Source organism: Triturus cristatus, chromosome 4_2 (assembly GCF_964204655.1).
Source record: "Triturus cristatus chromosome 4_2, aTriCri1.1, whole genome shotgun sequence".
Lineage (NCBI taxonomy): Eukaryota > Metazoa > Chordata > Amphibia > Caudata > Salamandridae > Triturus > Triturus cristatus.
This window is the reverse complement of record NC_140586.1, coordinates 491,492,846-491,514,372: the sequence shown is the minus strand read 5'-3', so window position 1 is coordinate 491,514,372 and position 21,527 is coordinate 491,492,846. Positions and strand designations below refer to the sequence as shown.

At 44.9% G+C, this 21,527-nt stretch overlaps 1 protein-coding gene across 2 annotated transcripts in view; it reads right to left on the bottom strand.

Moving 5' to 3' along the window:
• LOC146834592 (ferric reductase 1-like) overlaps nt 1-21,527 on the bottom strand; it is a 485,837-nt gene that overhangs the window by 218,372 nt on the left and 245,938 nt on the right. For both annotated transcript variants that reach the window (XM_085602043.1, XM_085602045.1), the window contains exon 7: nt 11,077-11,178. In XM_085602043.1, the coding sequence (XP_085458169.1) occupies nt 11,077-11,178 (102 nt within the window). The remainder of the gene's footprint in view (nt 1-11,076; nt 11,179-21,527) is intronic.

The following is a 21,527-nucleotide window of genomic DNA, read 5'->3' as shown; positions in this document are numbered from 1 at the left end:
TTGTGGGCTGGCTGAACTGGAATGTGGGATGGTCATCATGACTCTGCCTTTTCGTTTGTAATGAATACATATGAATGACCATATCGTAAAACGAGGAATGTGTGCCTGAAGCATGATATTTTGTATATAAGGAGAAGGCCGTTTCTGTAAGGTTAAGCAGTCTCCTGAGAACATACATTGTGTTGTACTTCTCGGATACCTGTAATTGGTCTGCAGCCAATAAATACGATCTTTGACTTCACCTAGAAGACTCTGTGTTTCTGTGGGTCTGAAACAGGAAGAACTCGAAGTCTTCGGGTGTGTTCCCCTGCACCGCTGGGTTCTAAAAACCCAGTACTTCAGTTGGCGCCCAACTCGGGGCGATTTCAGCGGTACCGGTCCAAGCCAGACGTTCGTGAGGAGCTTCGTGTGGAAATTCTGGAGGAAGGCCGCCACTTCATCGACCCCTGCATGTCGACGTGGTCCGAAAGTCTTTTCTGCGAGGTTCTCCGCGTCCCGACGGCTACGAAGGACTGCTGCCCTGATTAATCGCCCTGTTTTGGACCCTTGACGATTTGGTAGAGCGAAACAATTGAGAGAGTCTTCTGGTGACGCCATCGATCATCGATACCTCAGTTAAGTATAAATGGAGCGTCTTCCAGTTTGTTTGGTAATCCTTCGGGAATTTGGTATCCTTCGGGATCGCTTTGATTTGGAACTTGCAAGTGCCAAAGCCAGAGGAATCGTGTATTCACGAAATTATCGTATTCGATAATCCTTTGAAGTTTGAAACTAGACTAGTGAGCGAAGATGCCTGGTTCTAGTATATTTGGAAATTTGTTTTGTCTGGGTTGTAGAAAGGACTCCCGATTGGAGGATTCGTGTCCGGTTCCTCCAATTGGAACTCCAACTTATGAACTTTATGTGAAACATGGCGTGGGTCCCATTACGTATAATGAAGTATGGGTCCGATACACCAGGAAGGATGGTGTTTTAAAACTGCCCCAAAATGGTAGTTTCGACACAGAAATCCTAGATAACTTAGAAGTTAAATTATTTAAGAAGAAAGCCCGGCCGGCGATGTTTGATTCTTTTCGCCTATGGCGAAAGGAAGCCAAACAGAAAGAAATTAAATTGGCAAAGAAAAATAGAAGAGAGAGAGGTATGTCGATAATGCAAGCAGCTGTGCAGTTTAAAGATAATGAAGAGGACCAAATGAACGAGCAGTTGCACAGGCAACGCAAACTAGTTATTGATAAATGTTACCCAGTTTTGCCGCCCCTTCAGCAAGGCGCATCATAAGGAAAAGGAGAAAGATCCCCTGATGTCACATTTGTTAAGTTCGCCACCCCCGTATGCGCAAAATGCTACAGCACCTCCACAACCTCTAAATGCACAACCTGCAGTTAATTTGCCGCAAGCTTTCCCGCAGCCGCCAGCTCCTCCTCAGCCGGCTCCTATCCCTATAGCGCAGCCCTCTCAAGGGCCGCCAATTTCGCTACCTGTCTCCTCTGCGCTTCCTGCGACTTTGCCTAGTACATCAGCTGCCTCCCTTGGCGCTCTTCCTGATACTGCCCCTGTACTTGGATCAACACCCGTTTTTCTTCCCTCTGTCTTTCCCCCCGTTTTCGCCTCCACTTCTCCTTCTGCACGACAACGAATAGCTAGTGTAGTTACTAGTTTAATGTCGCCTCTCTTTGGGTGATCTAGTATGACCCCTGGTACACAACGTAAGCAGTTGCGTAGTCAACTGCCGGATTCTGGAGAGAAAGAGGTATTAGACCATATGGCACGTAGGTGGATTGTTTTTTCTTCACACTATGATGTGGAGTCAGTTGTTAATGTTTTTCACCAATGGGAAGCCCCAAAACAGAGGTATGTGTTTGAGAAAATGTGTGAATTCCTCTGTGAGGAATTGGAAGATCATGGTTCAAACTCAAACCCGCAGGAGTTGTGCCGAGTGCGATTTGATTTTGGAAAAGGTACAATTGTGGGTCCCGACGTAGATAAAGCAGTTGCGACTTGTCCTTCAGGAATGATGATTGTCAACAATCATTGTTCGAACAGGAATTCCCTGTGGGGAAAAAGGTAAAAGCGCGCCAATATCCGATGCGTGAGGCTCCTCCAGTTTGGAGGCCTGGTGATGCTACTGCTGTTCCACCTGTTCTGCCACATTTTCAGCGTGTTTGGGTACATGTCCCATGGAAGCGTTCTGAGGTTTTAGCGCTTAAGCAGACATTGCCTGACCCCCGTAAAAACCCTGCAGGATATTATAAGGAGTTATCGCAGACTGCAGAATCGTGTGTCATGAATCTAGCTGACATAGATATGTTGTTCGGGAATGTTGTTCCACAGCCTTTATGGGGATCCATTCGTAACGTAGATCACGTTGCAGAATTGGGTAACACATGGGATAATATCATTGCCGCAGACACTAGACAAGTTGGTGGTGCAAAACCTGAGCCCCTAGTAGCAGAACTCCCTGGTAGAATTATTACCTACATGAAAACTTTAATGCCCGCGATGCGTGTGAATTGGGATAAACTATCGGCATGCAAACAGAAGAAAGATGAAACGGTGTCTGATTTCTTCACTAGGTTTGAAGAAACATTTATCGACCACAGTGGTCAAGACATGAGTACTGAAGGTGGCCAACGGTTATTTGTTGATAAATTTGTGCATAATTTGCTTCCCGAGTTGTGTAAGAAATTAAAAGGTTCAGAAAGTTCTTGGGCTGTTTCCTCTTCAACGCAAATACTGGCCACTGCACAGTATTACGAAAATAGGGATAAAGATGAGAAGGATAGAGCAGACAAGAAAACGAAGGAATTAAAGACGAAGGTTATGTTACAACAGGCCTACCCACCGCGTGGTAGTCAGAGTAACTATCAGCAACCTCAACAGTTTCAGAGAAACATGCAAAGGTTCGAGTATTCCCAACCGCGTGTTCGGGAAGGTCCCAATCAATGTTCGTATTGTAAAGAGGAAGGTAATTTTAAGTATAGTTGTCCTAAATTGTTGCAGCGTACTAATAATGCGTATGGCGCAAGAGGTAGAGGTGGTCAGCCAGCTCCTAGAGGCAGAGGGCGTGGAAATGTTCCCCAGAACGCGCGTCCTCTTCCGCCTCAAAATACGATAAATAGCTTTGATCAGCAGGCCAACGTACCTGGTAATACAGCTCAGTACTATAATAATGACTATTATGCAGAAGACGACAATGTAGAAGGTAATGATTACTAGGACACCCATAGACAGAGAGAGGGAGTTGTTTCAGTGCCAGTGGATCAGAGTGGACCGTATGTTAAGGTCACTACAGCGGGTGGAACAGAGCCCTTTCTGCTGGATACTGGTGCTGCAAAGAGTTCAATTATGCATTCAAAACTCCCTGGCGCGCCTTTGTCTGGCGAAATGAATGTTTCAGTAGGTTTTTCTGGCGCCCCGGTTAGGAACCCGATTTCTAGTCCTATGCCCCTTTCTGTTGGACCTTGTGAGTTAAAGGCACCCCTCATCCTAACGACAGGTTGTGGTGAAAATCTGTTAGGGTTGGATATGTTAAAAAGATTGCATGCGACACTATATTGTTCTCCCTCAGGAGTACAACTTACATTGGGTAAGGAAGTGATTTCCCCAATGTATTTGTCGAAGAATAAATTGCCACCTGAATTGTCATCCCTTCCGGATGTCCTTTGGGCTACTGGTCCCAATGATGTGGGTCTCTTGGAAATACCGCCATATGTGGTCACTTTAAAGGCCAATGTCAGATTGCCACGCATTCCCCAGTACAAGATCTCCAATGAAGGTCAAAAAGCGTTGTTAGCAATTATCAGTGATTTGATTAAAAAGGGTGTAATTGAAGAGACAAGAGGCAACGTTTGCAATAGTCCTGTTTTACCTGTTTTAAAACGTACGGACCCTTCTCAGCCACCTGTTTACAGGTTTGTGATTGATCTTAGAGAGGTCAATAAAATAGTTGTGCCACAGTTTCCAGTTGTCCCTGATATAACTGCCTTGTTAACTATGATTCCAGCCTCCGCTGCATGGTTCTCAGTGATCGATTTAAAGAATGCTTTCTTTAGCATCCCAATTGCAGAGGAGAGCAGGAACATTTTTGGCTTCAGTTTAGGAGGTCGAAGCTTCCGTTTTAAACGCGCTCCACAGGGCTACTGTGAAAGTCCATCAACATACAGTCAGGCTTTAAAGGCGCAGCTTGATGCACTTGTTTTACCTAGTGGTACTACCCTTATTCAGTACATTGACGATTTGCTAATCGCCGCGGATACTGAAAAGATTTGTAAAGAAGCTGCATTGTCATTGTTGCGTCATTTGTCTGCCTTCCATCACAAAGTGTCTCTCTCAAAACTGCAATATTGTCGACAAGAAGTGACCTACTTAGGTCATCTCTTATCGAAGGAGGGAAGGAAACTGACCCCAGAAAGAATTCAAGCCATTGCACAATTGAGCGTGCCAAGAACACAGAGAGAAGTGCGTGCTTTCTTGGGCATTACTTCATACTGTAGGCACTGGATCCCGAGTTTTTCTTTGCTGGCAAAACCTTTGTTAGCATTAACCTGTAAAAATACACCGAATCCTGTCCCATGGTCTGAAAAGTGTCAGAAAAGTTTTTGGGAATTGCGTAATGCATTATGTTCAGCTCCTGTGTTGGGTACCCCTGACTACAGCAAGCCTTTTACATTGTATGTTCATGAAAAGGAAGGTTGCGCATTATCAGTGTTAACACAGCCTTTTGGCGACAGACCGCGTCCATGCGCATATTTTTCGTCAACTTTGGACCCGGTAGCGAAGGCATTGCCAAGTTGTTTGAGAGCTACAGCCGCAGCAGCTGTGTCTATTCGACAGTCTGCTGGACTAGTGATGAATAACACATTGATTGTAATGGTTCCACATGCTGTGGACACATTGTTAAACCGGACCAAGACACAGCACTTAACTAGTGCTCGATTGTCAGGGTATGAATTGACACTGTTGGCGAACCATATACACATAAAGAGATGCAACACGTTGAATCCAGCTACATTATTGCCGATTCCAGCAGACATAGATGAGATTGAGCAGCATGATTGTCTGTTCAGAACAGATGAAGAGACGAAAGGGAGAGTGGATCTTAAAGATACTCCCCTAACTGAGTGTGATGGTACCTTATGGGTGGATGGTTCGTGCTTCAAGCTTCCGAATGGTGATACGACTGCTGCATATGCTATCACGACTTTGCACACGATTGTTGAGACTGCACGCATACCACATAATTCGGCTCAAGCAGCAGAATTAATTGCCCTTACAAGAGCATGCGTGTTGTCTGAAGGAATGAAAGTGAACATATATACTGACAGTCAGTACGCCTTTGGCGTGGCCCATAGTTTTGGGCGCTTGTGGAAAGAACGTCGGTTCCTGACGTCGCATGGAGCTAAAATTCAGAATGGTCAGTTGGTGAATGATCTCCTTGAGTCACTGACCTTACCATTACAAGTTGCAATCATGAAATGCAGTGCGCACAAGAAGGTCACTGATGATGTTGGTCGTGGTAATGCATTTGCTGACGAAATAGCGAAAGAGACAGCAAAATATGTGAAGACTCGAATGTATGTTGCAGGCCCTGCAAGATGGGTTGGTGATGTTGGAATGTGTGAAGACACGATAGAGAGTGTGAAGTCCCTTCAAGCTGAAGCCACAGAAAAAGAGTTGAGCAAGTGGAGAGAAAGTACGGGTAAATTGGATGAGAATGGTTGTTGGGTTGATTTGTCAGAACATCGGCGATGGTTGTTACCTGATGCATATGTGCTTCCAGTGGTTACGATGGCACATGGAATGGCACATATCAGTGTGAAAGGAATTTGTAAGTTGTTGGCCCCAGTATGGCAGAATGCTGGAATTCCCAAGTGTGCAGAGAATGTGGTCAAGAATTGTATGGTATGTTTGAAATACAATCCTGGTAGGGGAACCCCGACTCCAGCTGGTCATTTTGCACCTCCATCATATCCATTTGAGGTTTTGCAGCTAGATTTCATCCACATGGAAAGGTGCAACAATTTGAAATATGTACTGGTTGTTGTTTGCGCTTTTTCAAGATGGATAGAAGCATATCCCCTAAAAGACAACACTGCTTTATCAACAGCCAAAGCCCTTGTGAAAGAATTTTTCCCTAGGTTTGGAATGCCAAGAATGGTGTGGAGTGATAATGGGAGTGAATTTGTAGGTCGAGTGATGAAGAATGTGTGTGAGGGATTAGGCATTAAGCAGAAGTTCCACGCTGCAAATCACCCCCAATCAGCTGGATTAGTAGAGTGCTACAATGGCACTCTGAAACTTAAATTGGCCAAAATCCAGGCGAGCTCCGGTCTTAAATGGCCTGACGCTCTGCCTTTAGCACTCCTATCAACAAGAATGACTGTGCATTCACGAGTGGGACTTAGCCCATATGAGATCATATTTGGCCGCCCGGCCAATGTATGGGGTGTGCCAAGACCGACAAAATTCAGTGAAATCGAACATCCAGTACTGCTTGACTATCTGTATGAATTGACGGCTAAATTGCGTGTTTTACACCAACAGGTGCACGATACTCTGCCCCAGGCCTCTGAAGCCCCAGGACACCCTATCGACCCTGGCTCGTGGGTGCTTATAAAACAACGATGAGCCCCGTTGGATCGGCCCTCACCTCGTACTTCTATCAACAAGATCAGCGGTTCGAGTGAAAGGGAAAAAGAATTGGATACACGGCGCCCACTGCAAACGGATAACTTTGCCCCTACCATATGACCGGTGGGTCCAGGAGGGTATCGCCGATTCTGAAACTGACACTGTCCCTCGTTTTGTGCTATTTAGTGATGCACACGTAAGAGGCACAACTTCAGAACGAGAAAACGACGATATTTTGCAGGAAGCTGTGCCACCGTCAATTCGATTGGACACCACAGAGCCTGAACTCTTGTTTCAAGACCAGACAGTACCTGGCAGAAACCGCTATAACTTGAGACCAAGGCCTATGGACAAATAAAAATTCCTTTCCCTTACTATTCTTTGATATTATAGCTCTCCCATCTGAAGGAATTTTTGATTTTTGTTTTTCGAACCACCATCCGGGTTCAGCTGCAGGGTCGCGGTGCCAAGACTTCGGGGTACAGGCCGACGACGTTAGGTCAACGGTTCTGGTTGGTCTGGGGCGTTCCCTGCACTGACAGGCATACTCCTTAGCAGAAGATACTCACCCGCCGCGAGCGGCATGATTAGAGGATGGAGTTTTTCAAGATGGAGAGACCCGCTGAGGAAATGAACTTTAAGACGAAAATATGTAAAATAATGAAGAGCAAACGTTTTGTATTACTATGTCTGTTTATACTATGTAGTATGATGGTGTTTACTGTAGGTTATGTATTCTTCTCCTCTCAAGTGCCATTTGCACCCACTGTACAGCCTATACCTCCTCCTACTGTCTCCTTACACTCTTTCCACCCTCTGCCTGAACACGAACAAGCTAGACCGTCTGAGTTCGTAAATAACTCGTTGTAATGGATCGTCATGGGCATTCCAGACCATGTTTCTTTTTGCATTTGATACCTACTCCCCGCGACAACCGCGTTCCATCAGACCTAGCACAAATAATAAGGTCTTAATGAAAGGAGTTGCTGATATGAGCAGAGATATCGACGCATACTCATCTATTCCCAAGGATGAATTGCGAGCTTATGTAGGTTGGAACGCGACGGGGTATAGCATTAGTCTGGGTGAGAGGCAGCGGAAAATTTCATCCCCAATTTGGGTCGTACCCCACATAGGTCGGTTCTGTTTACAAGGTCATGGTCAGAATCCAAGGGCTCAGCTGGGGAAAAGCGACTGTACTGAAACGTACACTTTTCCATCACAATTTTCCCCTGCGTTTTTGGCTGCCAAGGGTACATATTTTGTCTGCAATGACCGAGCATATACATGGTTGCCCCCTGATTTCTCGGGTGCATGTTATATTGCAAATTTGCTACCGCCAACATTTACTGCTGCCTCTGATTATCACAAGACCAGAGTTGTGAGAGGCGTTGTTAGTCAGGAGGATACTGCCGGTCAGGAAGCGGGGGACTTCTTTCTGGGTTTCCTGCCGTTTTGGGGACCGATGGTCAATAGTAGGAACCTGAGACAACTGACTCGTGTGGTTGAATCCACTGTTAATGTAATGGCTGGTGCCCTTGGTAATTTGACAGCTGAGCTCCAAGCGGACCGCCTCATGACTTTGCAGAACCGTATGGTTCTAGACGTCATACTTGCAGACCGTGGTGGGGTATGTAAGGTCATCCAATCTAGCTGTTGCATTTTCATACCAGATAACGCTCCAACAGTTTATCAAGCCATCTCCAAACTGCATAAAATATCCGAATCTATACACGTGGATAAAGGAGATTGGTCATTGATGGGGTGGTTCTGGGAACTGATATCTGCCTGGGGATGGAAAATTCTGATGGTCATTGGAATGATCTTAGCCATTCTTTTCCTGTTCTGTCTGTGTGTACAGTGTGCTCCCGCGATATGTGGCCTCTGTGTTACATTATGTGTAAGGAAACCTGTATCGAGGGACGAGCTAAGTAATAGGATGATGCTCCAGCAATATCTCCATGGCCTTATGAATATAGACCTGGACTCGGATTAATAGGAGTATAGTTATTGCCTATGTAAGGGCAAAAGGAAGGTCTGTGGTACTTTAAAATTTGGGACCGTGTAGGAGGCATGGCCCTACCCTGCCTATTCCGGTATCAGCGAACCGCGAATGGCCAATGCAGTATGTACAAGTGTTTTGCATAACGTTTCATCGATGGATTCACTTTGTATATGATATTGCACATCGACTTCGTGGGTTCCATTTTGGAGCGGTAGCCATCTTATGGTTGCCCTCACATTGGCTGCGCATTAAGGACATGCACAGGTCTTCAGAACACATGTGCCTTCTATTTGACTTCTCTGTGACCTGTGCAATTTGGCTCCACCGCCCCAGGTCAGCCCGGTCTCACGAGCTCCCCGTCCTACAGCCACCTGTGATTAGCATCAGGGTTTGACACACCATAAAGCCTTTTCATCCCACACAAGCCTCCGGCTAATCTCTTTCACACCTGACGCTTCCTGCTTTATGGCTTGTTTTACCAACAGGAGGTGCCCGTGTTTATTGGGGTCTGCTGATATCTGATGAGGGATCTGAGCCTTGCTGGGTAAATAATTGTGGGCTGGCTGAACTGGAATGTGGGATGGTCATCATGACTCTGCCTTTTCGTTTGTAATGAATACATATGAATGACCATATCGTAAAACGAGGAATGTGTGCCTGAAGCATGATATTTTGTATATAAGGAGAAGGCCGTTTCTGTAAGGTTAAGCAGTCTCCTGAGAACATACATTGTGTTGTACTTCTCGGATACCTGTAATTGGTCTGCAGCCAATAAATACGATCTTTGACTTCACCTAGAAGACTCTGTGTTTCTGTGGGTCTGAAACAGGAAGAACTCGAAGTCTTCGGGTGTGTTCCCCTGCACCGCTGGGTTCTAAAAACCCAGTACTTCACCTCTAAAAAGAAAATATTTATATTGTATTTAGCCTGACAATCTGGCAGCGATCTGGCCCTTTTGGATGTGTACTAGCCACCCCAGGTCTAGCAGTGGCAAATATGCTTTGCCGTCTTCTTCTATCACATTTTTCTTATAGCACAACGTCATGTACTGGTAATTGTTTGAAGGTATATGAATGGATAGATACCAATTTCTTTGAGCAAATGGTTTACCTCTGACATTTGAGTTATTTCAAGAAACCTTGTCCTTTGTTTCATCCACTGTTATCCACAGGGTTAATTGGGTTATAAATTATGGAGTAACTGCTATTTTTGTGCTTGGTGCCTTTTCTGGCAGAGGGCTACAACTTCAAAAACTTTATTGATGTCAGATAAGAGATTATTATTAAAGAAGCGGGCTGCTTATTGAGTTACACTCGCAAGCAATTTTAAACAAGTAGTTCATAATCCCTTTGTGGAGCTCAACATATTTTAATGTTAGGGCTATTCAAAATGTTCATTATGTTTCTGGATTTTTCACAATTTTGCATTACATTAATCGCACAACGAAATGACGTTCGGGAGTGCCTTACCTTTTGTCTTTAATACAGAACGTTTGCACTCAATTTCTTCACTGTAATGAAACTTAAGCATATCGCCGGAAAGTCAATTTACTCTGCTCGTGTTGGAAGTGTATATTTCATTCAGCATTCCAGACTTTTTTCTGACATGTATGAGGATGATACAGGAGAATTTATAGAATATGTATGCTCATTTTAGCTTTCTAAAGCTCTAACCCTAATTTGTATGACAATACCAAAGACTCTGGTTTCAGAAACAGTGTTCAGCTGTGCTTCAAATTTGTCAGGAATATATAATGTTGGCGTTCTGTCTGTTGATTAAGCTCTGTGGTGAAGCTACAGTACAACACTGAGGAGTCACAGGACAGACGGCTGCAGTTGAAGTATGTTTGACTCAGCATGTCAGGCTTTTTTTCTCACATGGCTGAGGAAGGTATTTAGAAAATGTGGGGCATATTATCAAGGACGGCATTAAAAATGATCACCGGTTTAGCGGCAGAAAACTACCGCTAGAAGTTCATGTTCTGGTGTGAACATGGGCTTCTATTGGAATTCTCCAGGGCATATTATCAAGCCCCTTATCGCCGTTTTAGCGTCAGTTTTCTGCCGCTAAACCGGCGATAATTTTAACGCCGTCCTTGATAATATGCCCCTGTGTTCTTATTTTACGTTCTGAAGCACCTTCCCTAACTTCTATGAGAAAATCAAGAGAGAATTTTTTTTCTCTCAAACATGAGTCTTAAAATCACAACATCAAATTAGCATTTTTCACAAAGCAAAATCCCCTTAGACCTCACCACAATTTTTGGATAATTAGTATGGAACTACCTAAATTGATTTATATTGTGAACACCCACCTATTTCACATCTAAAATATGCATACATTTCAAATAAATGAGGGTGTGGAGAATCTAGAAGTCTGGACTTCAAGCATCATGATATACACAAAATGTTATCTAAAAACATCAGAAATACACATACCAGAGGTCTAATAGTGGGAGATGTTTTTCCAGTGGAGATGGCATGCTGAATTTCAACTTGCTGACTCGTATTCAAGACACACATATAAATGTCATCATTACCCTGGAAGAGAGCATAGGTAGAGATGAGCAAGGCAGCGTAGATTGATTATATTAATCACACTAACCAATGGAGCCAATAATGTTTGTTTCTCAGGGCGACACATTCCAAACCCCAAAGAAAAATCTGTACCTAGTATATACTTTATTTACAGCACTTAAAAAGCCATTTGGAAGTGTTCTGAGAAGTATTTATATTTCACGGCACATACAGTTCACCGATTGATAATTTACGGAAAAACAGTCTCTACTGATACAGTAAAGTATAATAATGTCACTTTGCTTAAAAACAAGTATCATTTTTTTATCCTCGTCAAATACGAATGACAGCTCTACAGGGATCTATACCTGTGCATGTAAGCTACACACCAATCTATGCAGCGTGTTTCAACCCACTGACCTATCTGATAGAGAGATTAGTATTCTATTAATAAAATATTAGACATATTGGCACACACTGCTATTTGTTCTTGAAGAACAGCACTGCCATAAATGAAAGACATTGACCCCTAAACCATGAGAACACTGCAGAGACCTTCGCATTTCAAACTGGATTTGTTCCTCCACATGGTTTAGGAGCTGCACGAAGAATGAGTGTGGCAGGTATTCACATTATCAAGATTCAACTTGAAGTTGAAGAGGTTCACATGATTGAAGTTCTACTGCCAAGAACAACAGTGAAACAGGGCCTATTCTAATTTATATCAGTCCCAGCAGCAGCAGTTTTCTCTTTTCCTTCTTCTGTCTTCCTCTTTCTTCTCCTCTGTATCCTCCCTTCTCTACGGTCTTCATAGGCGTAACTGCAGTGGGTGTTGGGGAGGTTACAGTAGCTTTCAGTCGGGTATAATGAGGTGTCAGTCAGATTTCACCTGGGATTTTTAAATCCTTCCCCAGACAAAAAACACCCACACACACACACACACACACACACACACTCTTGTCTCTGTTTTGAAGGACTTAAAACATGGTTATTTTACAAAAAACGGTGTTTTTAGTACCCCTCACAATCCGCTCTCCTTTCCTTTCCACTTGCCCTTGAGCCCCCTCATACGCTACTTCTCATATAATGATTAACATTATATCCCAGTGTGATTGTCGGAAAATCCGATGCTCACCCCCTACCCCAGTCATAATGACCAAGCAATGCCCCCGACTGTATTCCTGTCTTTCCGGCCAGCTGCAACAGCAAGGAAGCAGAGTGGCTCCAGGGGGATGAGACGCAACAGCAGGAAGGTAAGTAAATAAATACCTCACCTGCCTGCTGACCATCCTTTATTCGGACCTGTTGTCAACAGTGGGCCAACGAGAGGAGGGGTTGCATTCTTTGAATTTAGCAGGCACTTTTTAAAAAGTGCCAGTTTTTTGCAAAACTCCTAATTTTATGATCTTTATTTTGCAAATCACTAAATTGCCAAATCCTGGAGGGTCTGCGTAGAAGTAATATCCATGGCCAGTCGAATTATGTGACAGGGAAGTACCAAATTGTGTGGAAGAGTTGAATAAATTACAGGTCAAGAAAAGGTAAACCTTGCGACATTTTTGTGGCATCATTATAGCATTCTTTTCTTATTTCTACATGTGAACACTGTCTGGGCAAATGGTTTATCTCATTAGCATCAGTTTAACTCCTAAATACAGCAATCTCCAACAGAAACGTGACCTGACTGCACAGTTAAGGACCAATCACTGCCTAGTGTGTGGCTGTGTTAGAGTAATTTTCAGACTATTCAAGCTAGAAATAATGTTTTACTAAAATCTGCAATTTATGGAGAAGATGGATTATATGTCAAATGCGACAAAACTATATTTATGCCGAAAACGCTGTGTCGCAGACTTTATATAATTCCAGTAGCCTTGGCAGTACCTGTTAACATCCGCTGCCAGTAGTAGCCCGTAGAGGGAGTGCTGCGGGGCAGTGGGGTGGGGCGAGGGAGGAGCAGGGTGGGGGTAGTAAAAAACGGAATATGGCCGAACAGAGGCAAGTAAACAAATAAATAAATAAAACGAATTTCGTTGCGCTCACTGCATCGCATTTGGCAATGCAGCACGCGCAATGAAATTCGTTTTATTTATTGTTTGCATTGCTTGCAGTAAACAAAATGAGCAGTCCCCCATACCTTCCAAATTCCCCATACAGCATGTTGTTACAAGTTCAAAACTGACCTGATTTGCCAACGTGGGCCACTGTTTTTGGCTAACTGGATTGCTAATTGGTGCTAATTTTATTTTAGTGCCAGGGCCCATTTTTTTTCAGAACGACCCTGTCTGCTGCTTCGAAGCTGCAAGATCATGCCACTAAACACTATTTATTTTAAAAAAAGTGTAGTGTTACTATTTTTGTCATCTTCTGTTTAATAACAATGGGGCTGTTCAACGCAGGGAAGAGGACAGCTTTTTGTTAATAAAATAAAGACAACTACACATATCAATAACGTTTATTGTTTCGTAATACTTTTATGAGTGCTGCTGTCAGAACTCTATTTTTGAAAAAGGTTTTCAATTCCCACTTTAACAGATTTGAAGTTGAACTTGGACTGATTACCCGAAAACAGGCATTTTACAGACACTCGTAGGTGCAGCTTTGATAAAAATATTGCAAAGGGGCATTTGTACAAGTGTTGAGGTGTCAATCAGATCAGTATGATGGGTCCTGTGGTGACACTTTGAGATTACTTACTGTATAAGACTGCCATTCCCACCCACTTTATTGATGAATTAGCTGTCCTGCACATATTTCTGCTATCCTTTCATTGTGGCCCAGCCAGTCCATCACCAGTAACAATGACAAAAGAAGATGGAGATGAGAGATGAGCCCCGCTATACCAGGGGCTGTCACTTGGAGACTGTGACTTGGAAGCTGGAGGGAAATAAAAACAGGGCATTCTGCTTGCTGGGCCTCACTGCTTTTGGAAATTACTTATCCAAACACCTCAATGTTCAAGAACACATCCTGTTCAAAATGCTGTGTTACCTATGTGGGCACCTTGATATTATTTCAAGAAATGGTTAACAAAAGCAGAGAAGAACACAACCCACCAGTAAGGGTCACATCAGTTTTTAGGTCTCGCCTGAGCCAGCGCACAAGCACTACTCTGCGAGGCTTTAGTAAGGACTTTAAACTCTGAACACACGTTTCTTTTTGTCTCACCCGCTATTGGCCTTTGCTTGCGTCTTTCTAAGAAAGACAGCACGCAATTGTGCAAAGGCGGGTGCATGTCCCGGTTTCTCTCTCCCCTGGCCTAGGGAGCTCGGGAGTGAGCAGCAGCGCAGCTGGGGGCCAGCTGCATACCTCACATTCCTTGGAGTGCGCGCGCACCGCACTTGTTTTTAAATGTAACTGCAGTTGCTGCTTCTGCCCTTTATTGTGTGTGTGTGTGTGTATTTGGTGCAATTTTCAGGAGGCCATGTGGATATCCGATGATGGCTTGAAGCTCGATGATTAGGGAATCTTAAAGAAAGCCACAAGATAAAGCAAATCAAAAGCCACGGACACTGAGCAAGTCCCTCATTATTCCGTGCAGACTCTCCCTCTTTCATGTTTGTTTTCCGAGGGAATGGTCTCCGGCAGCTGTAAGCAGTGCTATTTCTCGCAGACCTGCTGGCTCTTTAAACAGGCTCCCGGATCCCGGAAAGTGCAATTCTGCATAAGGATCACTACTTTTTGGTTGCCATACAAATGTCCCGGAGAAAGCAAATCAAGTGTAAAAATAACCCAAAGACACTACCATCTGCTTCCCTTCCACTGCCCACAAGACAATACGTGCCCCTCTGCTTGTTGCAGGTGTTGCTCAGACCTCCGGACCCCCGCTAAACACCACTAGTCACTGCAGCATTCAATCCCCTTACATCATCATCTTCTAAATAGAAAACACTAGTTGGAAGTTTTTTTGGTACGACACAGCATATTAGCACACTGGAACGTTGATTTCTAATCTCTGATTTTTTTTTGCAATTTCGTATAGCCCGAACTCGAGGCGAAGGTATTGGAGCGCTAGGTCTCTCATTACTGATAGTTTGATTGAAGACCTCTCTAGCACAACAACAGGGATTTCCTCGAAGTCCGCATCACTGAACATATTGGCTCTACTATTAGGCATCCTCCACGTCACGTGACTCTGTCAAGACCTATCCTTGGCCTTATTCTCATAGGCAGTTGAAACCAGCTGGGACTGCTCCAGCTGAATGGTGAAGCCCGGGCGGCACTGAGACTACTGCCCGGCCTGGAGACTTCTCTTCCCCCACCCCGCTGAGAGCTACCCCTTTCCCCTCCCCAACACCGCTGTGAGGGAGGAGGTATTATCCCAACCAGACCAGGAGGGTAGTACTATGACTAGCTTCTTTGGATCCGTGAGAGGGGAAGTTACAGGTGCTGGGGTGCTGTAGTGTGTGTACATTTATATGCGTTTTCTTCTACGTATCTTTGCCTTCACTGCTACTTGACTAGGGTCTGTATTGGGCTGAAATGTGGCTCTACCTCCCATTTCAAATGCAGAGACAGGGGAGACAAAGAATAACCACTCAGACAGATTATCTGAAAGCCTTTCACTTCTAAGACTAAAGAGGTCTGTTTCTGACCATTGCAGCAAATTGACAACAGTATTGTACATTTGCGGTGTCATCATTGGTTTTAATCGGGCGCAATGAGGCTTCCACAAATAACCAGAGGTCTTGTTAGTTTATATTCTTGGGAACAATGGAACATACAAAATAAATAGTGGGTTTTGCGTATCTGTCATCTACCCATGCATGTGTTTGTGTATTCTCAACAGCCTGGTAAAGGGTCTGTGGAAATTCCGCAGTGCGCAGTTCCGCCGGCAGATTCCAGAAGATGCGATTCCCCACTGACCTTCACTACCAAGGTGCGCCCACTTGTGACCCTATGAAAGTCCGACGGTAGTACACAGGTGCATCTGAGCAATTTAGTCTCTGTAGGACGGCGATATGGTGAGTTCGCCCATCGTTTAAACACACAGCTCTCAAGAGAAGAGTGATTTGTATTATTGTAACCGGTATAACTTTCTCTTTTCAAATGCTTTGCTTTGATTAATAACCAATCCTTATATAAATCTAATCACACCCAACATGTTTTACAAGTGTGCTCCAACATTTCATTAATTGCCCACCTAAACAGCTCTAATCAAAAGCCTGCTAGTTTATGTTTACGATTAAAACCTCACTGGCGCAGCTTTGAATAGTGTGGCACTGAGTCTTATATTTACTGGACTCACACGATGAACGTTGCTTAATATGAACGCGGTGTGTTAAAACCGACGCCTGTGAACTTCATCAGGTTAACATGGAATCCTTCTCTTTTGTTTTCTCTTCTTCCTTTCAACAAGTCAGTGTTCACTTCGCCTGCTCTGCCGCTGCCCCTCCCCTCTCTCTTTCTTCCTCTTCACATTTGTCTCGCTCCTCGTTGCTAAAACCGTGACTTCAACAAACTGCTCTTCCCCTCTCTTTCCTCTCCTCTGCTTTCTTTGCTTTCTTCCCCTGTAAAATTGATCCAAAACCTTTGGCTACAAATGTCAACTTTTACAAACATTTTTCTATTCAAAAGTGCAGCTTCGGGCGGATAGAAAAAAAAGTTACAAATCGAACAACAACAAAAAACTAAATAAAGCAATATAGAGTGGTTGCCAAATGCCCAGATTAGGTTTATTCACAACCAGCGTTAAGGTAATTATGTTGTCCATGCCTACATTCATGCCTACATTTCACATGCTTTACTTAATCTTGCATTCCCTACAGTGTTTGCTATTTCCAGGATTGTATCTTTTTTCTCCAGCAGGATATTACTCTTGTCTCCCCTCGCTGATAAACAATTTTCCAGCGCCGTAAGGTCATACGAATGGTGATAGCGATATGCAAATATCGAACCACTGCATACAAAAACAAGCATTTGCAATGCAATAGGTCTCGCATTTATAAGAGTTTGAGCTATTGGCATTGTAAAATTACAATGCCTTTTATTTATGTTTTGGTTTTAATTTACAATGTCAGTAGCATAAACTCGCATAAAAGCAGTGTGTGGAGTGCGGCAGTGTGCGGCGTGCAGCAGTGTGCGGCATGCAGCAGTGTGCGGCGTGCAGCAGTGTGAGGCGTGCAGCAGTGTGAGGCGTGCAGCAGTGTGAGGCGTGCAGCAGTGTGAGGCGTGCAGCGGCATGCAGCAGTGTGTGGCGTGCAGCAGTGTGTGGTGTGCAGCAGTGTGTGGCGTGTAGCAGTGTGTGGCGTGTAGCAGTGTGCGGCATGCAGCAGTGTGCGGCGTGCAGCAGTGTGCGGCGTGCAGCAGTGTGTGGCGTGCAGAAGTGTGTGGCGTGCAGAAGTGTGTGGCGTGCAGCAGTGTGTGGCGTGCAGCAGTGTGTGGCGTGCAGCAGTGTGTGGTGTGCAGCAGTGTGAGGCCTGCAGCAGTGTGAGGCCTGCAGCAGTGTGCGGCGTGCAGCAGTGTGTAATGCAGCAGTGTGTAATGCAGCAGTGTGTAATGCAGCAGTGTGTGGCATGCAGCAGTGTGCGGCGTGCAGCAGTGTGTGGCGTGCAGCAGTGTGTGGCGTGCAGCAGTGTGTGGCGTGGTTTGTAAACAACAAGAAAAGCGGACATCAAAGGAAGGGTGGAAGGGAACGAGCATATGGGGTGCGAGTTATAACGAAAGTTAATTGTTATAAGAGGGGATGCAGGAAGTGAGGCCGAGCACGCGGCGTGCAGCAGTGTACGGCGTGCAGCAGTGTCATGCAGCATGCAGCAGTGAGTAATGCAGCAGTGTGCAGCAGTGTGTGGTGAGCAGCAGTGTGCGGCGTGCAGCAGTGTGTGGCGTGCAGCAGTGTGTGGCGTGCAGCAGTGTGTGGCGTGCAGCAGTGTTTCGTGTAGCAGTGTGCGGCGTGCAGCAGTGTGCGGCATGTAGCAGTGTGTGGCGTGCAGCAGTGTGTGGCGTGCAGCAGTGTTTCGTGTAGCGGCGTGCAGCAGTCTGCGGCATGCAGCAGTGTGCTGCATGCTGCAGTGTGTGGCATGCAGCAGTGTGTGGCATGCAGCAGTGTGTGGCATGCAGCGGCATGCAGCGGTGTGTGGCGTGCAGCAGTGTGCGGTGTGCAGCAGTGTGTGGCATGCAGCAGTGTGAGGCGTGCAGCAGTGTGAGGCGTGCAGCAGTGTGAGGCGTGCAGCAGTGTGAGGCATGCAGCAGTGTGAGGCGTGCAGCAGTGTGTGGCATGCAGCAGTGTGTGGCATGCAGCAGTGTGAGGCGTGCAGCAGTGTGAGGCGTGCAGCAGTGTTTCGTGTAGCAGTGTGCGGCGTGCAGCAGTGTGCGGCGTGCAGCAGTGTGCGGCGTGCAGCAGTGTGTAATGCAGCAGTGTGTAATGCAGCAGTGTGCGCAGCAGTGTGTGGCATGCGGTAGTGTGCGGCGTGCAGCAGTGTGTGGCGTGCAGCAGTGTGTGGCGTGGTTTGTAAACAATAAGAAAAGCGGACATCAAAGGAAGGGTGGGAGGGAACGAGCATATGGGGGAGTTATAACGAAAGTTAATTGCTGTAAGAGGGGATGCAGGAAGTGAGGCCGAGCGCGCGCTGGCGAAAGCAGTCTGCTGCTTTCAAGTCCGATGCCAGATGCCAGCTTCGCGCTTGAATGCCTCACATGCACTGGCCATAAACCGCATTCCTAAGGTCTTGTGCCCCTTACTAAATCTCTCTGAATGCGTGAGGCGGCGCACGCGCAGGAAGTAGCTGGTGGCAAATGGAATGCGTGTGGTTGTGCGCGTAACCGCCACCCGATCTGCCTGGGAAGCCTTTGGGAGCATTTTCTGAAGCCCCTACATAAGTCTCGTTGAGCTATCGCTTACGCGATAGCCAGACGAGACCTAAAAAGTAAATAACATTGTAATTTTTAACACCAAGAGCTCTCGCTTTCGCCAACGTGAGACCTATTGCATTGCAAATGCTTGTTATGATTAGATAGGTTTACTGTGGGGGGGAGGGGGTCACTCTTAACTTTCTACAGCTTTCTGTTTGCTGCTCTGCCTCCAGAGGCCCGTATATCTAGGGGGAAAGTGGTATTTATGTGGTCTACCCATTACAATAAGACAAAGCGTTAGAGTGGCTGACTGCAACTTCTACATATGGTAGAACATATGGTATACTTCCAACGGTCCCTGCCAAATCCACGCCTGGTATTCTATTTTATCTTCTGACAAACAAAGCATCCCGGGATGGCAAAACAACATATTGTCCAAGCGGTTAACTCTGATGCTCGACATTTTAAGTTGGTATTTGCTGCCTTTAAAAATTTGCAATGTGACCTGCCCGCACAGTGTGAGGAAATGGTGTGTGGAAACTATCTCCTCTGCCCTGAACCTGAATAGCTACTAAGCAACAACTGACTGCCTCCAGTGGAAATGCAATACAGCAACAGGTGATAAATCTGAGAGCTTTTTTTCTCATTCTAGTCCCAAATAACTATTTAAGAGCTAGCATTTGCTTATTTGCTAATTTATACTTTTCTTTGTTTCGTAGAATCTTTTTTTTAGCATCATTAAGAATGATAAGGTATGGGTTTCCTGAAATTTTAAGACCTGCAAACAATATCATCCTATATCAATCCAATATCATTAATTTCCACAATAAATTGGTGTAGAAATCTGGATCTGTATATATTATACTAAAGTAAGGTATAGTGTGCACAGAGCCCAGTGGCTCCCCAGAGGCTTAGGTAGATAATACTAAAAGTTCTATTTGTGGTAGTGTGGCCCAGCAGTTAGACTTATCAGCGGGCTGTGTTAAGAATTTGTTGTACACACTCAGACGAGAAATTATTTTACACACACTCTAAGACTGAATTCAAGACTAATTCATTTGTATAAAACTGTATTACTTTGTTAGTTTATTCTAGAACCATGAGGAACTCAGTTGCAGGCAAGTAACAGTGGACCTGAGTGGCACCTCTTGGGGATCAGGATCTCACTCTAGCAGAGTCTAGCAATGATCAGACAGGTGCAGTTACAGTTGCAGCTCCAGGCAGCAGGTCAGCTGGGCAGTTGCAGGGAGCCTCTGATGCTTGTTATGACCTTGTTGCTCAGAACAGGAGGTCAGCTGACTGACCCTTGGAGTCCCTTCAGCCTTGTATAAAGAGTGCTGGTCCAGTCTTCCTTTTCATCAAGCAGGTATGCAGGCAGCAGAGCAGCAGAGTAGTAGGGCAGCACAGTGGCAGTCCTTCTGGCAGGAAAGCTGCACAACAGTCCTTCTTCTGTAGTATCCACATGTCCAGAAGCATACTGTAGAGTTGAGTCTGAGGGTCCACTATTTATTTCCGGTTCCTTCTTTGAAGCAGGAGAAGTTTCTAGAGAATTCCCATTGAAGTCATTGATGTTTCCTGCATCCCTTGCAGTGGCTCCAAGCTGGCTGCATGAACAATGCAGTGGTGACAAGTTCTTTGTCTGAAGACAGGGGGCACAGTTATTCAGTTGCATGTAGGGCTGTGCCCAGTTCCACCCACCCACTCCACATCCTGCCAGTTGATGGCTCATCCAGGCAAACCGATTTCCTCCATTGCGTGACTGTCTGAGAGGAATTCACAAAGTCCAGCTGCCAGCTACACCCAGTCACGTGACCCGGACTAGACCACAGACACTGAATAGTTATAGCAGGAAAATGGCAACTTTCTAAAACTTGAATTTTCAAAATTGTACATTAAAATTCGACTTTAACATTACGGAGGATTTTTTATTACAATTTCACAGACACTAAACATGAAATTTTCACCAGTTCCCAATCAAACGTTGGCAATTATTAAATGTAATTAGGCAATCTAATGTTATCCTTTGGGAGAGGTAAGCCTTGGAGAAGTGAAAAACAAATTTAAGAGCTTTTCACTAACAAGACATGTAAAACGTAAAAGCACATGTCCACCTTTTTTAAATACACTGCACCTTGCCCTCTGGGCTATTTGGGGCCTTCCCTAGGGGTGATTTATTGGGCCTGGTGAAAAGGTTTTTTGCCAAGTAGAAATGGTAGTTTAAAATTGCACACAGCGGCTGCAATGGCAGGCCTGAGACATGTATGAAGTGGTGGCACAATCAGTGCTACAGGCCCACTAGTAGCATTTGATTTACAGTCACTGTGTACATGTACCACCACTTTACTAGGGAATTACAAGTAAATTAAATATGCCAATAGAATGTAAGCTAATGTTACGATGTTCAAAAGAGAGAGTACAATCACCTTAGCATTGGTTAGCAGTAAGAAAGTATGCTGAGTCTTAAGGTCATCAAAAAATTATGAAGAGCAAAAACAGGACGCTGAAAGGCAAAATGTTAGGGGAAAACAACACCAAGAATGCCAGGTCCAGCAACTGGTATTCAACATTTTGGTATTACTTTT